The sequence below is a fragment of the Neoarius graeffei genome, chromosome 16 (assembly GCF_027579695.1).
Source record: "Neoarius graeffei isolate fNeoGra1 chromosome 16, fNeoGra1.pri, whole genome shotgun sequence".
Lineage (NCBI taxonomy): Eukaryota > Metazoa > Chordata > Actinopteri > Siluriformes > Ariidae > Neoarius > Neoarius graeffei.
Window position 1 is genome coordinate 4,533,715 of NC_083584.1, and position 20,400 is coordinate 4,554,114.

At 41.5% G+C, this 20,400-nt stretch overlaps 1 protein-coding gene across 1 annotated transcript in view; it reads left to right on the forward strand.

Moving 5' to 3' along the window:
* Positions 1-328: 328 nt before the first annotated feature.
* The window catches only part of LOC132900341 (NACHT, LRR and PYD domains-containing protein 3-like), a 28,483-nt gene continuing 8,411 nt past the window's right edge, over positions 329-20,400 (forward strand). Inside the window, exons 1-7 of the mRNA XM_060942377.1 lie at positions 329-381; positions 2,157-2,273; positions 2,672-2,788; positions 3,348-3,401; positions 5,877-7,646; positions 11,280-11,474; positions 13,487-13,660. Of these exons, the coding sequence (XP_060798360.1) occupies positions 329-381; positions 2,157-2,273; positions 2,672-2,788; positions 3,348-3,401; positions 5,877-7,646; positions 11,280-11,474; positions 13,487-13,660 (2,480 nt within the window). The remainder of the gene's footprint in view (positions 382-2,156; positions 2,274-2,671; positions 2,789-3,347; positions 3,402-5,876; positions 7,647-11,279; positions 11,475-13,486; positions 13,661-20,400) is intronic.

Genomic DNA, 20,400 nt, shown 5'->3' on the forward strand with positions numbered 1-20,400 from the left:
CAGGTCGGACGAGACAAACAGAGAGGTTATATTATCAGTGGTATAACCTTTTACAAATGGAATGACAGTGTTTTTAGGTGAATGACATACTTTTAGCTAATGTTATCAGTGATATCGCCTTTAAGAAATGGAATGACAGGGTTTCTAAGTGGAATGACACTTTTAGGTTAAGTTAAAGTCTAAAAAAAACGTTAAGGTCTAAAACTAAAGATTTCAATCGTTATTCCATTTGTAAGAATCTGAATGACAAGGGACCATTTATTGTTCAAATTTACTACCTGTCATTCGTCATTCCATTTCATGCGTCATTCACTTTAGGGAGTCCCAAATGGAGAGCCGGGATCTGGACACAGATAATGTGACCCCACCCTCAGAAAACCGGTAAACTGCCATGTTGTAATATTTTAGTCATTAACTGTTCTTATCTGAAATATGGAGTGAGTAGATATGAGAAGAATAACTGAACACAAATTTATCCTCCGAATGAAAAGTTCTCAGTCACCACTTTAAACATTCAGATTCTGTTCACTGTCAGTAAAATGATGTTCTTATAAAATAATAAAGCAGTTAAACAGTAAAGAGTAGGTATGAGCCGATACACTAAAGCCACGATACGAGTCGTATCCCAAAACAGGATTCACAGGACCAGACTGATGAGATGGAGAAAGATTATTTGAAAGTAAATTTCCTTTACAGAGGGAACCCACGGCGAAAAATAAACAGAGGAGAGAAATATTACATATTTTGCACGAATGCATTTTGACTGCGCTGTATTGTCACACTGTGTTGCATAAATCAGTGCTTTTAAAATTCTTTTTTTTTTAATATTCATGCTCACTTAAGGGCGCAACCATATTTCCATTTTGTGGGCGGTGTCAGAGGTCAACATGACGTAGAATCATCGATAGGTTTCCTGTATCTTGATTGGCTCGCTGCTCCTGACACCGCGATGTTGCCGGATGAACAAAACCTTGTTGAAAAATAGCAGGGTGCAAAACCTGTGGTTGCAAAAATAATCACTGTGATAATACGGGAAAGTGTTTTTTCTGTGTTCCATTGCTGACAACCGAGCGACGTAAACGACTTGCTAAACAGTGGCTACACAACTTGAACAGGTCACACTTTAGAAACTCTCCTTTGGCAGAAATTCTGTTTGTGAGGACCATTTTGAGTGCGACTGCTTTGAAAGGAATCTCCAGGCCGAGCTCTTGGGCTACGCAGGTCACATTCGACTCAAACTCGATGCTGTGCCAACAATATTCCAACACCGTCTACGGAAAAGGGGTTCAGGCCGTGCAAGCCGATGAGCTGCAATAGTACAGACGTTCAAAGAGAATGTATATATTTTGGCACTGCCTAAAAGCAGAGCTCCAGATGAGTGTAAAATGTGTTAGTAAATAATCCCACGTGATTTTTATTTTTCAAGCAAATTAAAAACCCATCTATCTTCTGTAAATAAAGAGACAAATTGAATTGTGCGGTGCTCCACGCTTCACCTGCTATAAACTCTCACTCAGCTTCGAGCTGTCACAAGCCTATATTTAGACCATATACACTATTGTGGCACACTGCATGTCTATATCTGCATTAACACGCGCAATAAATAAATAAATCGGCTCGTCCATACTGCTGACTTGAAGATGACTCTTTTTCATCTGACTAAATCCAGGCTCGCAAGTATGTTTACATCGCCTGCACTTAACTTCCGCTACCTGGCCATCAGCGACTTGACGTCATATTGGTTGCCCATGTGCAATAAAACTTGACATGTTTTGGACTTTTAAGCACTTAAAGCTACTTATGATGGCTAATCAGGTGGCTGTGTGTGTGTGTGTGTGTGTGTGTGTGTTATTATAATTTGGGCTTGTACTATCGATATCGATCATGTTTAAATGCTGTACCGGTCCCCTTTAACGTAGAAAGATTGTTTGATGGTAAATTGTGCTTTAAATGATTAAAATCCCAAATTAGTGTCGTCACATATGCTACTCCCTCTGCTGCTGCTGCCGAGTGTGTAAGAAGAGGTGGAGGTCATAATGAATATTGAACAGAAATATGGTGAAATATGATATGATACAAATTCATCTCGCCAGTATTTTGTGTCGGAATTCTGTGTAAGAAAAACTGTCTCGTGTCCACTCTATAATGCTGTACAGTAAAGTCCAGATGAAGAGATCAGACTCACCAGAACCCAGCTGTGTCTCCATGAAGAGCGATGAGTCTATGGATGTTCCCTGGACCTTTAAAACTGGAAACCTGTCACCTGGACACAGGTAACATCCCATAATTCTCAGAGTTAAAGTCACTGCAGAGTGAAAGGCCGTGTTACACATTCCTTTATCCAGTTCAGATCATTAGCAGAATTTTGATATTTATCAGTTTGTTATACTTTAATTAGGCCATAATCCTGCTACAGTACTTTCAGTAAACATTTTAGAGTAATTAATATCAATAACTGTGCAGTTCAGTGTTTCACAGTGTCACGTACATCATCAGGAAGTAAATTCATCTGGATGTGGCAATAATAGTCAGAGTAATGGTGAACAAAACCACTTAAATAAACAATAAAGACTCATTCCACTGTTCACTGTTGGTCAAATTAAGTCAAAATAACAAATCATTCTAAAAGTGTAAATGGTTTATTTAATGGCGTGTCTATAATGCTGTACAGTGAAGGCCAGATGAAGAGATCAGACTCACCAGAACCCAGCTGTGTCTCCATGAAGAGCGATCGGTGTATGGATGTTCCCTGGGACTTTAAAACTGGAAACCCGTCACCTGGGCACAGGTAACATCCCATAATTCTCGGAGTTAAAGTCACAGTAATGGATGTGCTCCACTGTCATTAGCAGCTGTTTTGATGTTTATTATAGTTCCTTGGTCTTTAGTGATGCTACAATGCTTTCAGTAAATGCTTTAGAGGAAATAGTGTAAACATTTATTCAGGTGAAAATGTCTTATGGCTAATGTTTTGAATGCTAAAGCCAGAAATGGTAATATAAGCAAAAAGAACTGAACCAGCTGAAATTCTGATCTCTTATCTCCTTCATCTTTGGATCTCAAACCCAAATGTCTTCAGTGTAAAGCAAAAACAAAAGAGCTGGCCTTGCTGTTCCAGTACTTTTGGAGGGGCCTGTCGGAAGAAGGGAAAAAAAAACTAGAAGCCTAAAATTAAAACAGGGACAGATTTTTCTCCAAGTCCACAATGCTGCTGTATTTAGTTCTGTGTTCTCTAAATAATTATTCACTTGCTCCATTTATTGCAGTAAAATTGGGAATAAATCTGAGACTCCAGTATTAAAGGGATTAAAGTTGTTGTCTTTAACAGCTACTATTTTTGTTCTCAGTGTTTTACAGAAGGCAGGAGACAGAAGAGAAAAGATCTTCATCACAGATACAGGGTAAGATCAAACCCAACAACATGACCGTGACACTGACGCTCTGGTATTCTAAACCTCTCTGCTGTTATTATCTACAGGATTAGATTATAGAAAACATCACTGAGCTCTATATAAAATCTGGAGAGCTCATAGGGTCGTCAGGGTGAAGCCAGCTGGCCGCCATCTTACCACTCCCATCACGGAGCGGAACTGTCATTTAGACAACTGGAAGCTCCACAAAATTGGACGAGTTATTTATGTAGTCGGTGAGAAAAATGAGAAGAAAAATGCCTACATGTGCGGCAGTGAACTGTACAAATCGTCAGGTCAAAGGTTGTGGACGGACATTTTACTTGTGAGTATTGATGGCTAGCGTGTGATCATTTTTACACGTGTGTGCACAGCGCCGTTTGCGTGGACCCCCTATAGGAAGAGAGGGGAAAAACTGTCTGATCGTCTTGTCTGTTTTTGTTGAAAATCTGACATTGATATCTGGGATGAACACTGTGACTGTGTCAGATTATCGATGCAAATGTTCCTGACGAGATCAAAGCCAATGTCTGTCTATAAAATTAAAAAAAAGGAAGAAGAAATGTATGAAGGAGAAAGCGACAGGAACTGAAATAATCTCCGTAAAAAGAATTATAGAGCGGCGGCTACAATTATCGACACCTTAACGATCTTTTGGTCGTTGCAAAAGTGGAAAAGACTTTCAATCTGTAAATTGTGCATGAATAATTACTCAAACTTCCACTGGGAAAAATGAGTTGATTCCTGATTATTTAGCGTATCAGATCACGTGACTCTGTTCTACAATTATCGACACCTTTGTCCACAGTTATCGACACCGTTCCACAATTATTGCCATTCAGATGGTTTTATTTTTAAAAAATCGTACATACTATTAAGTTAACAAGACAGCTTTAATTTAAAATTTGTTTTACGTAGACTTGTACTAAATGTAAAATCTTTTATATAAATATATGGATGTTGGTGTTGACATAAATGAGGAGGTAATTCTAATGTTTGTAAACAAATCAACTGATGTTTAACCTGCGTCAGAAAATCTTTTTGTTCCACTTTCGAAGGATTTTCGTAAATCACATTTTGTTAGTCATTCATTGTTGTTGTTTGTATTAATTTCTAGTTTTGTCGTTTACCAATAAATGCGTTGACAACAGGCAGTTGACATTGTAACCACATGAAAATCCAGGTCAAAGGTCGCATGTCATTCCTCGAACCAAAAAATAAAATGTCCACTGATATTGTAATATGTGGTCGATATTTACAACAAACTGAAAAAAATTCTGAATGGAATAGAAAAATCTGAATATTTCAAGCATGTAATTTTTTTTTTTACGTTAGGAATTTAATTCAGGTCTAATTCTACTGATTTCAATCGGATTCCAAATACTCTATAAACATTCCATTCTGTTATAAATCAGAAAAAAATTATTATAAATCACAGCACTTTTATTTTTTTAAAGCACTTCATCTACTTCAACAATGTTACACACAGAGATCGATCCATAACAGTCGTAAATGTCCCTTAATCCCACAGGGTGTCGATAATGGTGGACACCGGTGAAAGTGATCACTATTATCGACACCTCACGTGACTTCTCAAACGTGCGTTTAGATACAAAATGGCGGCTGTAAATGAAAGAGTAAGAAATAAAGTAGGTTTTGACGAGGAGATCATGAAATATCGGTGAATTTGATCAGTAAAAACATGTCCATGATCTTTGCACCATGCTTCCCTGTGATGATAACGTCCGGGTTTTCCTCAACTTGCTGATCGTGCTAAAAGAAATTCCGTCTCAGGTAACGAGCTGTCATCAGACGACAAGATCAAAGGGTGGGGGTGGGGTCTTCCGGTTTATTAATTAACCGATAATAAGTGCTGTAACTGAAACTCAGCTTTGTACGATTGTTTGTTTGTTTGTTTGTTTGTTTGTTTGTTTGTTTTTATTGGTAAATCTGAAAAGGTGTCGATAATTATGGACTGTTGATAATTGTAGCTGCCGCTCTAGTAAAAAAAAATGAGCCATGAAAAAAATGATCAGAGACTGAACTGGAAAAGGGAAAAAAAATACTAACAGTGAAGCAGAGCGCGATAAAGATGTGTCAGGAATGGGGGTCAAGTTGAGAAAATAAGAGGAGGTAATGAAAGGGGGCGGAGTCAGGAGGTACTTTTCTTGGGGCAAATTTGATGAGATACCACGGTTTAACACACAAGCCAGAGACACGCGATGGGAGTGGTAATATGGCGGCCAGACGGCTTCACTCGTCTCTACAGCGGGGAATAGGCTCTGAGCTCTCCAGGTTTTATATAGAGCTCAGTGGAAAAGATACAATCAAATCCGGTAAATCCACAGTGTTAGCATCCTAAAGAACGGTTATCTGTGGGAACCAGTCAGAAAAAACTGTGATGTTAAACTGTAATAATTGGAGCCCAGGTCTCACCGTGTCTTCTTATTTCACCCCGTCACACAGACACGCCCCAGAATCTCCTGCTGTAAATGAATTCCAGAAAAAGTTCAGATTAAATCTGAGGAAGAAGTTTCAGTGTTTAAATGGAGTGATGATAAAGCCGGGAACGCGAGCGCTCCTGAATGAGATCTACACCGAGCTCTACATCACAGAGGGAGACAGTGGAGACGTCAATAAAGAACATGAGGTGAGACGGATTGAGGCAGCGTCCAGGAGAAAAACAACAGAGGCAACACCAATCAAATGCAGCGACATCTTTAAGCCCTTATCTGAAGAAGACGAACCCATCAGAACTGTAGTGACAAAGGGCGTGGCTGGTATCGGAAAAACAGTCTCTGTGCAGAAGTTCATTGTGGACTGGGCTGAAGGGAAAGCAAATCAGGATGTCCCCCTCATATTTCCACTTCCTTTCAGAGAGCTGAATCTGATGAAGGACCAAAACCTGAGTCTGATGGAGCTCCTTCATGTCTGCTTTAAGGAAACCAGAGAAACAGAAATGTCCAGGTTGGAAAAGGTTCTGTTCATTTTTGATGGATTGGACGAGTGTCGTTTCCCTCTGGATTTCCGGAACACAGTGAGTGTGTGTGATGTAACTGAATCAGCATCAGTGCGTGTGCTGCTGATAAACCTGATCAAAGGGAATCTGCTTCCCTCTGCTCTCGTCTGGATCACCTCCCGACCAGCAGCAGCTGATCAAATCCCCTCTGAGTACGTCCATCGAGTCACAGAGGTACGAGGGTTCAATGACCCCCAGAAGGAGGAGTACTTCAGGAAGAGGGTCAGTGATCAGAGCCTGGCCGAGAACATCATCACACACCTGAAGTCATTAAGAAGCCTGTACATCATGTGTCACATCCCAGTCTTCTGCTGGATTTCAGCCGCTGTCCTCGAGAGAATGTTGGGTGAAGCAGAGAGTGGAGAGATCCCCAAGACTCTGACTCAAATGTACACACACTTCCTCATCATTCAGACAAACGTCATCAGAGAAAAATACTCAAAGAAGCAGGAGATTGATGAAGAAATGCTGCTCAAACTGGGACAACTGGCTTTTGAGCAGCTGAAGAAAGGCAACCTGATCTTCTATGAGGAAGACCTGCGAGGGTGTGGCATTGATGTGACAGAAGCAGCAGTGTACTCAGGTGTGTGTACGCAGATCTTCAGAGAGGAGCCTGGGCTTCACCAGAGTAAAGTGTACTGCTTTGTTCATCTGAGCATTCAGGAGCATCTCGCAGCTCTGTATGTACATCTGACCTTCATGAAGGAAAAGAGAAATGTTCTTGATCAGAGTCCGTCCTTTAAGACAATTTCAGATGTACACAGGAGGGCTGTAGATCAGACGTTAAAATCTGAGACTGGACATCTGGATCTGTTCCTCCGCTTTCTTCTGGGTCTCTCACTGGAGTCCAATCAGAAACTCTTAGGTGCCTTAGTAACACAGACAGGAAGTAACTCCCAGAGCAAAGAGGAAACAGTTAAGTACATTAAGAAGAAGATCAGTAGAGATGAGCTTCCTGCAGAAAAATCCATCAATCTGTTCCACTGTCTGAATGAACTGGGTGATGATTCTCTCGTGGAGGAAATCCAACGCTACCTGAAATCTGGGAAACGAAGTGAACTCTCTCCTTCACAGTGGTCTGCTCTGGTGTTTGTGTTACTGACTTCAGCACAGGAGCTGGAGGAGTTTGATCTGAGTAAATATACCAGGACAAAGAAGATACCAGATTGGGTTCTTGTGAAGGTGATGCCTGTGATTGCAGCATCCAGAAAAGCCGTGTAAGTAAAGCTGAATAGAACTGTTCTACTGTTCCACTGTTAGAAAGAGAGAAACTGAAAGCACTTTGACAGAAACGCACTTTGGGATGTTTTGAGTTTCAGGTGATCCAGAGTGTGTTAATACAAATAGATCAGTAGATAAATGAGGGGAAAACAGCTGCATGTAGAATTGAATAAAACTGAAGTTCCGCTATTAAAGAAGTAGAAACCAGTTGATGTCATTTCAGGAGAAAAATGTTTACGTCTCACATTCTGCCATTTTGTCCCAAGAAGTGTGGAAGCTGTGAGCTGAAGATGGAAGTGACAGCCAGCTAACGAGACTCACAAACACCACATTTCCAAAACTGAACAAATAATCAAACAGAACTTTATACTAACAGTTTATTTACAATATTTACAAATTACACCACTATTGCAGGCTCCGATGTCCCGTAAACACTGAGGGTTTTTTTCTGTGTAAAACCTTCACTGAGTGCAGTGTGAGGGTTTTTTGTTCACATCCCTCCACATTAAATTTGTGTTGTAGCTGAAATGTAATTACACAGACGCTGGGCCTGTAGAGCCATGTGGAGTTTGCAGTAATACAAAATTATAATTCCACAAAACTTTACTGTTATTAATGACCTGATAAATAGAGGATATTACACGGTGGCACGAAGATCTGAAATTTATCTTCGAGTGGTGAATGTACATATCACGAGTGAGCGAAGTGAGCGTGTAATGTTCTTTATATTATATGGACACAAGTTAATCAAAAGAGTTTTAATTTTGAACTGGTTCGCCATTTTGACAACGCGCGTCTAATCAGCGGGGAAACGCTGGGAGTGACGTCATCGGGGTGAAATATCGGGAAATATGACGCAGACACGAGTGTTTTACTGGGAAATCCACCGCTCGTGTTTTTCATCCGAGCTCCATCCGGGACATGGAGAACCAAAACCGAGACGTAAATCTCTATCTGTCACTCGTGAGGAAATCAGTGAGTTGTTTTGATAAATTTGGGGACTTTTTGTTTGTGAACGTGTCGATATAATAAAAAGAAAATCACACGTTGGACTGAAGATCTGAAGTTTATCTTCTCGTGTTGAAAAATATTTGACTTGTTCACTTCGCTCACTCGTGATCTATACATTCACCGCTCAAAGATAAACTTCATGTCTTTGTGCCACCGTGTAATATCCTCTGTATGTGTCCCTCAGCTCCAGGATGTGTTTCATATGAAAAATACGAGTGGCGTGTTTCCCAGTAAAACACTCGTGTCTGTCTAATAAAAGGTTTTATTCAGGTGGTGAAAACAGCCTTTCACAGAGCGCTTATTAGAAGCACTATTATTTATTTTTAAAACGTCACAAGGTTTATCAAAAAAAGTTTGTTTCCAGTCGCCCGTCCAACCCTGAACATTTCTGAAGTGTTGGAAAAATACAAGCAGTCTTTTTTTTTTTTTTAAAGTATCAAGCATTTCAAACGATGGGAAACGTTTACCGCTGCTCAGAAACTATCGCGGCTACGGGCGCAGCCATATTTGATGTACCACGTGACGACAGCGATAACACGCGGGAATTCAACGTGATTCTCGCGGGAAACCAATTGGCGACAAAATGGTGACAAACGTAACGCAAACACATGCGATATTTAACGTTCACTTCACATGCATGAAAACCAGTCACAGCCAATATAAAACTATCCCATACTCATCCCTCCACACACAATCCCAGTCAGAATCACACATCAGCATTCGTGTCCGCCTGCAATTATAGCGCCACTGAAAAAGGTGCTCAGGTCAGTGCAGACATCCCACTTGAAGATCTGCTGGAAAGGTTTGAACATTGATTCAGTAAAACTGTCGTGTAAGTGGCGGTAGACGGATGCCATCGCTGGAAGAGTGTGTTTATTCTAAAAACAATAAGCAGGTATACAATTCCAAAAGATTGGGAAGAATCAAAATCGGAAGACGAGCAAAGGTCATGTGATCTACAGACAGGCGAGTCGAGGCCGAGACAAAAACCGGAGTAATAACACAAAGAACGGCTCGAGAAGGTCAGACATGAGTGCACTGAGCGGTGACTTCACGAAGTCTGTTTGTGTTCAGCCTGTAATTGGTCCTTGAGTCACGCGCTGCTCGTTGAGAGTGCGACTGCACGTGGGCGCCAGTGATAGTTCGTGGCTGGGGGGCGGATGTGACAAAAACGTTATTTTAATGAATATTAAAATGAATCTCTTCCATGTCATTTTAAAACGAGACCCGAAACTGACATTAAACTGTACAATCAGTTAACAGCCAGTGTCGCTTTACTCGCGCATGCTTAAGTTACGACAACAACTTTACGACAGCCCACAATCTGTCAACTCCAATCTGTCTTACGGCAGCTACTGTTATCAACACATCTTCATGCTCATGCATTCATTGTGGAACTGATAAAGCAGAACATTATGAAGTGTTGATGTTGCGTTTGTGGGATTAAACATTGGGCGGTGGTGTATGAACAAAGAAGAAAAACACCTCAAAAAGTATTATTTTTATTTTCATGAAATCCTGCAATCATGCATATAATTATAATAAATTTCCATCATAACTCAGTTTGATATTTAGTCACCAAATTGTTTGTACGTACCAATTTAATACGGTTCTGAAAGAAAAGGAAAAAAATCTGACCATCGTAGCCTGAATTTGAGGTTGTGACAGAAAACCATTCCATTATCCATCCATCCATTATCCGTAACCGCTTATCCTGTACAGGGTCGCGGGCGGGCTGGAGCCTATCCCAGCTGACTACGGGTGAAAGGCGGGGTACACCCTGGACAAGTCGCCAGGTCATCACAGGGCTGACACAGACAACCATTCACACTCACATTCACACCTACGCTCAATTTAGAGTCACCAGTTAACCTAACCTGCATGACTTTGGACTGTGGGGGAAACTGGAGCACCCGGAGGAAACCCACGCGGACACGGGGAGAACATGCAAACTCCACACAGAAAGGCCCTCGCCGGCCACGGGGCTCGAACCCGGACCTTCTTGCTGTGAGGCGACAGCGCTAACCACTACACCACCGTGCCGCCCCTGTGACAGAAAACACAATTTATTATTTTTTGCTTGGCCTAATGTAAATTGATTCCGCGCTAATTATTCTGTTGTTGTAATGTCCTGACAGCTTTTATAAATTGTAACTTTTTTGTTGTGTTGACCTTCTCACAGCTTTTATTCTTTTTCATGCTGTCGCTCTTTGGTGTGTTTATTTGTCTCTGAAACAAAAAGCTGTGTCTCAAACTTCAGTGTCCTTTTCTGGGAGAGGTCTTTACCCCCCACACACAGGGAAAGTCAGACAGGGAGACACAACACACAGAGTGTAAGGGGAAGAACATGTCCAGTCTGTAAATCACTGGCACCAGGAACAAATAAGGAGCACCTGGCAACACACACACTGTTATCCAACGAGCTCATCATGAGTCGCTCCATAAAACCCCTTCAGCACGGGGCTGGTGATCATTTCAGTAGCTCACTAATTAGAGAACAAATCCAATGTCTGAGCTGTTCAGATAAATATGACTCTGCCTCTAACTCTGCCTGCTTCATCTCAACCTGACTTTGATCATTTGGGTGAGTTTATTATGTTTTATTTTATTTCCTTCAGTATCAGTTGTGATGGAATTGAAGGGAGCAGCGCTAAAGCTCTGGTCTCAGCGCTCAACTCAGAAACCTCCAATCTGAGAGAACTGCATCTGACTGTGAGGACACTGGATCTGACTGGGAATAAACTAGAAGACTCAGGAGTGAAGCGTCTCTGCACTGGACTGGAGAATCCTCACTGTAAAGTGGAGAGACTGGGGTAAGATCATCTCTTTGTGTACATTATTGATTTTCAGTTGAATTTGACTGTAACAGTCCAACATGCAGAACAAATATATTCCTCATTAAACCCCTCACTTCTGCATTAAAGCACTAATTAAACACACTGAGAATTTGATGCGTGGGGATAAAAATACAGTTAAAGCAGGGTTTTCATTAGTATGGAAAACAGATGAAATGTTGCCCTGGTGGGAGGACCAGGGGGGCGGAGCCCAGAGCCGAAAACGAATTTTGCAATTTCTAACAGCCAGTCGTTAGCTCTCCATGGTCCATCTGAAATAGAAATTCAAGTCATTCCTGGGTCTCGTGGCGATTACAGTTCGTATGCCACAAAACCCAGTCAAGATTTGGGAAATCAGAACAACACCAACGCTTGCAGAATAAAGAAATCGAATGTATCACGACAAACATGTAAAATAGCAATAACTTTTTTTAAAATGTAAACTGGACAGGGTTCTCCACTTTTCAAAAATAAAAGGAGGGGGTGGGGCTCCAGTGGGGGGCCAGGGGGACAAAATCCCCCTGAAGGTGATGGACTTTGGGCTTTTTTGACAGTGAAACTGGCCAATAAATGGATAGGAAATGCTAAATCGTTGTTAAAATCATTTTACAGAAAATTAACGCATTCTTACTGTACATATCTTTATTGTCAATGTGAGACTCATTTGACATTTCAGTTGAGACTGATGCGCCTGTTGCGCATCCCTGAATTAATTATATGTTTTTTTTCTGTTTGAGAAAAATAAATGAACTTCCATGCATAAACAAAATACCCAATTACAATAACTGCATATATTTTTTACAATACACATAATTAATGTTGATTGGGTGAAACCACTCCAATCCATGCACGAGCTGGTGCGCGTGCCCGAGACTGGCACTACAAAGCCACCCTGGCCTCCGTAGTTCGGGTCCTTTGACCCAGGAACCCGGAAGTCCTGCAGTAAACAAACACTGAAGCAACGGGAAAATGCAGCTCTCGCCTACACGATCACAGATACGCAAAATAAAAGACCTGAACTTAACTAGTGTGTGTGTGTGTGTGTGTGTGTGTGTGTGTGTGCTGTTATATGATTACTGTAATGGTGTAGGGTCAGAAAAGACTATAGATAAGCGTACCCGTTGCACAATAACGCTACAAACACCTGCAGAGTTATTTAGCTGCTGGCTCGTTATTTTGGCCACTTCAGGTCGCCCCGTATGCATTCGTTTAATGGTCTTCTGCGTGTTAAATAGTTTCAAGTTTATAATAAAGCAAATACTTTATGATTTATTTGGTGAATACTGATGAAGTCACAGGGGGTTTTTTTTGGCCAAGGGAAGGGCAGCGCGCCACTTTAAAAGCGCCCGTGGAGAACACTGCTGGGCATTTTCCGCGAGACTTACCAGTTTTTTCTGCGAAGCCGAAATTGAACAGCGTTCGCTTTCATTTTTTCGTGGTCGCCATCATGCTATACCATACAGGATAGGGTCGCCATCTTACCATGTGGGAACCATGTGATATGCTATAATTTAATACGCGCTAAATGATTGGAAGATATAAGAAGGATTAGCCAATCGGTTCCCACCTTTTATCTAGTCACATGTACACAGCCTCAGCAACCAAACGGCGCGCAGGTAACAGCGTTCCTTATCAAGTAAGTCCGACGAGAAAGTTTGAACAATTATGGGAAAATTGCATTTGGCCAAAAAACAACCGATTCAGACGTCATTACAACCGATGATTTCGATCGGCAATCGGTTACTAATGAAAACCCTGTTAAACACAGATGAGTCAGGTTTCTTTTTTCTTTTTTTCCTTAAACCAGTAAAACCTTTACACCTCTTGTAGACTCGATGTCAAGAATAATCAAAAATAGCTTTAATAATTGGTCAGAGTTAATAATATCTTGTGATTGGACAAGAGAAGGGAGACAGTCCATCATCAGACACATCATCTTTAAAGTCAGTATTAAATCTGTTGATGAAGTGTGTGTCATTGTGTCTCTGCAGGTTGTGGCAGTGTGGTGTCTCAGATGAAGGCTGTGCTGCTCTGAGTTCAGCTCTGAGATCAAACCCCTCACACCTGAGAGAACTGAATCTGTCCTTTAATAATCTGGGAGACTCAGGAGTGAAGCGTCTCTCTGCTGTACTGGAGAATCCTCACTGTAAACTGGAGATACTGGGGTAAGATCATCTCTCTGAGAGTCACATGACCTGCTCCTCAGTAAGACCCATTCTCTAATAGTGAGACTGAAGCAGAGGTTTTAGCTTCGTCATCAGTGTCCTGAGGAGGAAGATTGTTTCTGTTCACTGCACACTGATGATTTGTCACAGAGTCTTTGGGTCAGATGGACGTATGTGAGAAGCTGCAGCACAAAACGGGACTTGATCCGACTGCGATGTGTCTGAACTCACTGTGAAATTTACTACAACACTGTAACGAATCCCACAAACTGCACCTGAGGGTTCCAGTTCCGCCATAGAGAAAATGGCAGCGTAGTTTACGAGCTCTCTGACGGTTTTTGAAATAACCCCCCAAAACTCTTCTTGATCAACTCAAGTGCGTGTTTTGCTTCACGATGGAGAGAGGGGTTACAGCTAGAAATAGGACAACTACAAATACGATGGACAGGGATCCCAGACGTCCGCTATTTAGCGGAATTCCGCTATTTTTCTAGCCAAAGTGGTGGTGTTTTTTTTTTGTTTTTTTTTAAATCTCTTGTATATCCATTAAAAATATGTTTGTTTAAGTAAAATGACCAGTAGAATACGTTCTGATTTGGTTTGCTTGTTTAGCGATGTTTTTGTCAGCTTCGTTTGTTCTCGTTGACATTCGGGAACACTCGGAAGTTAAATTGATGTAAATACCGCGAGACTGTACGTGATAGAACGAGAATAATATGGCTGCGCCCATTTGCTAGAAAATGTGTTTTAACTCCGTTCGTGCTTTTGTTTCTAATGCGTTGAACTTAATTCAATATGCAGGGCTGTGAAATTTCTGCGGATTCTGTCGCGAAAAAATCATCTTCACAAAACGTCTATTTTTGCATTAAAAATCATTGGGGGGGGGTCTAGTCGGTTTTAATCGCCTTGCATGAGGCCGGCGGCTCAATCCAGCCGGACTCGCGGAGTTTTATGCCAGCTGAGCGTGGAACACGTCTTGACTGCGACTCAGGAGCAGTGTTGCCAGATTGGGCGGTTTCAAGTGCATTTTGGTGGGTTTTGAACATATTTTGGGCTGGAAAATGTCAGCAGTATCTGGCAACACTGCTCAGGAGCGCATGACAGAGGTAAAAATAGCTATTGCGTGACCTGGCACCGCGTACGTGAATTTTGTACTTACAGGTTGTAAGATCAGACATATGCCGCTTTTCCACTACAAATGCGGCTGAGTCGAGCTGAGCCGTGCCGTGCTGAGTCGAGCTGAGCGGGGCTATTGAAGTTGCATTTCGACTACAACCGCGCTGAACCGTACTGGCTGGAAGTGGGTGGACACATTGGGTGGAGTTAGCGAAAGTGGGTGGACGTCACGTGATGTCGTTAAGCAGCGCAAACAGTGACATCAGTGATCTTTTAAGCGGTAGTCTCACGACCCGAATAGTAAACAATAAACATGGAGGACATGGAGTCGTTAGTGTTGCTGGTCTTGGTGCTGTGGCTTGTTGTCACCGACAACGTCAACAGATACTGGCAAGAGCGTATAGATGAGGCGAGGCGCATAAGGCTTCAGAAATTCTCGTAATTCGTAATTCTTCTTCTTCCGGGTTTACGGTGTTTACAGATCCCAGCGCGCTCGCGGGGCGTGTGTGGGCATGTGAGGACACATGAAAAAGAACAAGTTTGCAAAACTGAAAGAGATGGTGTTAAAGAAAAGAAAATGAAAAGACTTTCATTAGATGCTGTTTGACAGACTATGAACATTTTGTAAATAGCTTTAATAGAGGAATGCAAATACTATAGAACTAATAACTAATAGCCTTACTGAAAGATGAATTGAAAGAAATAGCTGGGAGTGATGCAAAGAGGAATAGAAGGAGCCAGAAGTAAAAGAAAAGATGTAAATAATATATTAGATAAGAAACATTAGTTTTTTTTTAACTTTTGCTCTGTAGACAAGAGACATTGTGACAGATTCTTGGAAAAAGCCAGGACATAATACAAGAATTAAGTGTAATTTGGAAGACAACAGGTATCTCTCACTTAAATATTGAGCATGATTTTTCACAAAGTCATTTTGAAAGGCCTATCAAAGTTTTCTTTTATTAACATTTCTTTAAATTGTTATTTACACATTTTTTTTTACTTTTATTTTGATTAAGAGATAAAATACATAGGCACTTATTAGATATTTCAAGGTATTTTACATGGATCTTTCATTTTAAAAGAGAAAACTGTTGATAGGTATTTTATATGGCAAAATGAAGACCAAGGCTAGTCAAATATTTACTTGTTGAGATCAATTTTTTACTTGCAGGAAATGCTCAGAATACACCATATAACACCTAAAATGGCTTATGCTGGGGGGCTGTGCCCCCCAGACCCCCCCTTTTCCTCGGATTTCTTATTTACAATTTCACAGCCCTGAATATGTCGTGGAAAAAAGATATCGTCCATAAAAGAGAGAGCGGAACAGTGTCCGGGTTAGAAGAAGTACATTCTTCAAAGCTACATTTTCATCTAATTTTTATAAATAACAATTTTTTTTGCCACTTATGTCATTAATTATAAAATATGGCATCAAATAGATACACATTATTGTTAAATTCTGTTGCTTTTCTATGTTAAATCTATGTAAAAAATGTGTTCTATAGCATCTTTAAATGTTAAAATCTCAACAGCTTCAGGGGGCTTGCAGCCCCCTTGACCCCTGCTGATAGTTTCTTACATTCCTCTATTTATTTCAATTACTGCTGGGATCCCTGGATGGAAAGCGAGTCTGAAATAAGACAAGATAGCCGAAGCCAAAACCCCCTCGGACTGGACCGACATGGTGATGATGGCTCGGAAGCTAGCCTGCAAAGTATCCTCAAAGAAATACAGGAGTTCAGAAGAGACGACTGGCCACAGCTATCAGACATTAAAAAAGAGTTAGAGAGCAAACGACAGACTAGATGAAGCGGAGGAGAGAATCGAAGAAACCGAGATGGTACTTCAGGCAGCATCAACGTTAATTAAGATGCTAGCACAGCGCCAAGCTAATCTGGAGGCTAAGCTAATTGACCAGGAGGGTCGAGCGCAGAGAGATAACGTAAGGATCTATGGGATACCGGAGAATAAAGAGGGCAGCGATATGGCTGGTTTTCTTGACAACTTATTGAAAGATGTGCTTGACCTTCCCCGTGATCGGGACCTCGGAAGATCACAGTGGAGACTAAACACCAGTATTCTAAACAACCCAAAATTTACATCCCAAAGGAGAAAAGAAATGAAAGTGTTTCTGGAAGAAAATGATCGAGGGGAAGTCGACCCGAGTATAGTATGGGATACCCTGAAGGCGGTAGTTAGAAGTAAAATTATATCCTTCTGCGCTCATGAAAAAAAAGCAAGACGATCACGGCTAATGGACCTTAATAAAGAATTAAAAGATCTTGAGACAACATAAACTGCTACCAAACCCAAGCCTGTTGATACGACTAAAGAAAGTTCGGAATGAAATCAGCATGTTGTATACACAAGACATTGAAAAAAGATGGCATTTACGAAACAGAAATATCATGAATCCGGCTCAAAATCAGCAAAACTCCTGGCAAGAAAGCTACAAAACAAAAAGTGGATAACACAATCTATAAAATAAGAGATCCAAATTCTAAAAATATACAATACAGTCCAAGTGTAATACAAAACATCTTTAAAGACTGCTATCAATCGTTACATACACAACCTGAATTAGCAGGAGAACAGCAGATTGGTGAATTTCTCAACTCTCTTAATCTACCTGCAGCTTCAGAGGAACACAATCGGATCTTAACAGCAGCAATAACTGAGGCAGAACTTCACAGCGCCATCTCCAGATTGAAAGCAAACAAATCCCCAGGTCCTGACCGTCTCCCTTCAGAGCGGTATAAAGCCCTACGAATTGAATTAATGCCAAGTCTTCTTCGGGCTTGCAATTCAACTTTAGTGGATGTAAAAATGCCTCCTGAAGGAGGCGGTCATTTCTGTTCTCCCTAAAGAGGGAAAGGATAAATTAGAATGTGCATCGTTTCGACCCATTTCGGTGTTAAACGTTGATTATAAATGATATACAGCCATCCTGGCCAAAAGGCTGGAAAAAATCCTCCCTCAGATTATACATAATGACCAGACTGGGTTTGTCTCGCAAAGACAAGCTCAGGATAACATCAGGCGGTCCCTGCACATACTGCATTACATCCAACAAAATCATCTCGAAGCCCTCAGAATTAGCTCGGACGCAGAGAAAGCCTTCGACTCAGTCAGCTGGATTTTCCTATATAAGGCCCTTAAAAGATTTGGCATCCATGAAAATTTCATTCAGGGTGTGTGCACACTTTATGACAAACCATCAGCCCGGATAAAAATAACCGGTTCTCTCTCAGACGCTATTATACTACAGCGTGGAGCGAGACGGGGCTGTCCACTCTCCCCTTTACTTTCTGCACTTTCTATAGAGCCTTTAGCACAGTGGCTGAGACAGACAGAAGATATCAAAGGCGTAGCCATTAAGGGGGATGATCACAAGGTGGCGCTATATGCTGACGGTGTTTTGATATGTTTAACGAGCCCATCTAGTTCATTTGTCAAATTAATGGACCTTTTAGAAAGATTTGGCGAGTTTGCAGGATATAAATTGAACATACAAAAACCTCAGATTCTGACTTTTAAATCCATACCTCCTAAACACCTTAAAGAGAAATATCATCTTAATTGGGACCAGAACTCGTTAAAACACTTAGGGATATATAAATATACCAAAAGAAATCACATCAATAACAAAGATAAATTCTGAGCCTCTTTGAACAAAAATGAAAGAAGACGTACAAAAGTGGAACTCAATCTCTTTCCTCAGCCTCAGTCATAAGCCCTGTCCACACGGCAACGGAGTCAGGTGAATCTGATAAAATTGTTTATCGTTTCGGCCTGGCGTCCACACGGCACCGGCGTTTTGGGTGCCCCAAAACAAAATCTTTTGAGAACGGGTTCCAGAGTGGAAAGATCTGGCAACGGCGCCGTTGCGAAGTCATCTGGATGAGTAGAACGGATTTGTTTACGATGACGTCACAACCACATGACTGTGAGTGCTTCACGCCGGGCATAGACATATAAACATAGACGCCGCCTTCCGCGTAGATCATACGTCATCCTCGCCGCCATATTGGATGGGTCAAAGCGGAGAATAAAGATGCCTCATTCATGTGCTGCGTTTAACTGTACCAACAGGTTTACTGTCCAAACGAGATCACATGGGATTACCTTTCACAGGTGAGACTGGAAAAATACTTTTCATTGTATTTGGTCATTATAACGTCATTTTACGAACAGATTTTTCTGACTTTGTGGCAAATATGAAGTCTCGCGCATAATAGCCGCTCGGTGAAACCTGTCTCCAAACAATTTATAAATACATTTATCAAATCAAATCAAGTTTATTTGTATACCGCTTTTAACAATAAACATTGTCGCAAAGCAGCTTTACAGAATTTGAACGACTTAAAACATGAGCTAATTTTATCCCTAATCTATCCCTAATAAGCAAGCCTGTGGCGATGGTGGCAAGGAAAAACTCCCTCAGACGACATGAGGAAGAAACCTCAAGAGGAACCAGACTCAAAAGGGAACCCATCCTCATTTGGGCAACAACAGACAGCCTGACTATAATATTAACAGTTTTAACAGGTATAACCCTCAACTGTCCTCATGGGGCCATCCTTCACAGGAGCGGTGCGATAAAACTCCGACCTGACACAGGGCACCAGGATGGATCAAGCAGGTCCGAGGGGCAGAAGAGGCCAGCATCTCAATCCCAGGATCAACATGTAACTCAGAGGGACAGATTGGGGGTGGGGGGGAAGAGAGAGAGAAACACAGGTTGTTAGGTATGCCCTAAAAATGGCAAGTATTAAATCTGTGTGGTAGGCTCGCAGAGACGAGAGTCTTTACATCAGGCATAACACACAACAATGGCATGTTAATATGGTAAAAAATATCATGACCTGCTCTGGCTGGATGCTTGATTGGGTGATGGGAGCACACTCCTCAGCAATGATGAGATGCAGATGGGACCCTTAGGGCTGGCCAAGACAATTCAATTACATTTCACCGGGTCTGGGACATGCGACAGAATGTCTGACGGCCGATTCCCTGCAGGCTACGATAGCCAGTCGAGGTCTCCACCCTCTCCACCAAAAGATTTCCTGTTGACTCCATGTAACTCAGAGGGACAGATTTGGGGTGGGGGGGAGGGAAAGAAAACACAGGTGGTTAGGTATGCACAATGTCACCTGAATAAGTAGGAGCAGTATACATATTGCACCGAGTACAAGCAGGGACTCCGGCAACTACCTATGACAGCATAACTAAAAGGGGAGAGCCAGAAGGTAACACAGGCATGAGGGGCCCCGGGACATAAAGCAGCAGCCACTACACCGTCAACAAACTCGAGTGAGCAAGCGAGTGGGGACTGATAGCATCCATACATCCCAGTTTACCAAAACACTCTATGAGGACCCTCCAGATCTACTCCTTTACCTCATAAACACCATTAACAAAAGGCTTGACTAAACAGATATGTTTAGTCAAGCATATCTAAGTAATAAATTTATAATTTATTTCATAGCCCACCCAACCAATTTCACCACCAGCTGTCAGATGGTGATGTCACACTCAAAAATAGAAGAGATTGGAAGCATGTCAGACTGTGAAGCAATCACATGGAGCAATCCCATTGTAATATGGTTTAATTGAAT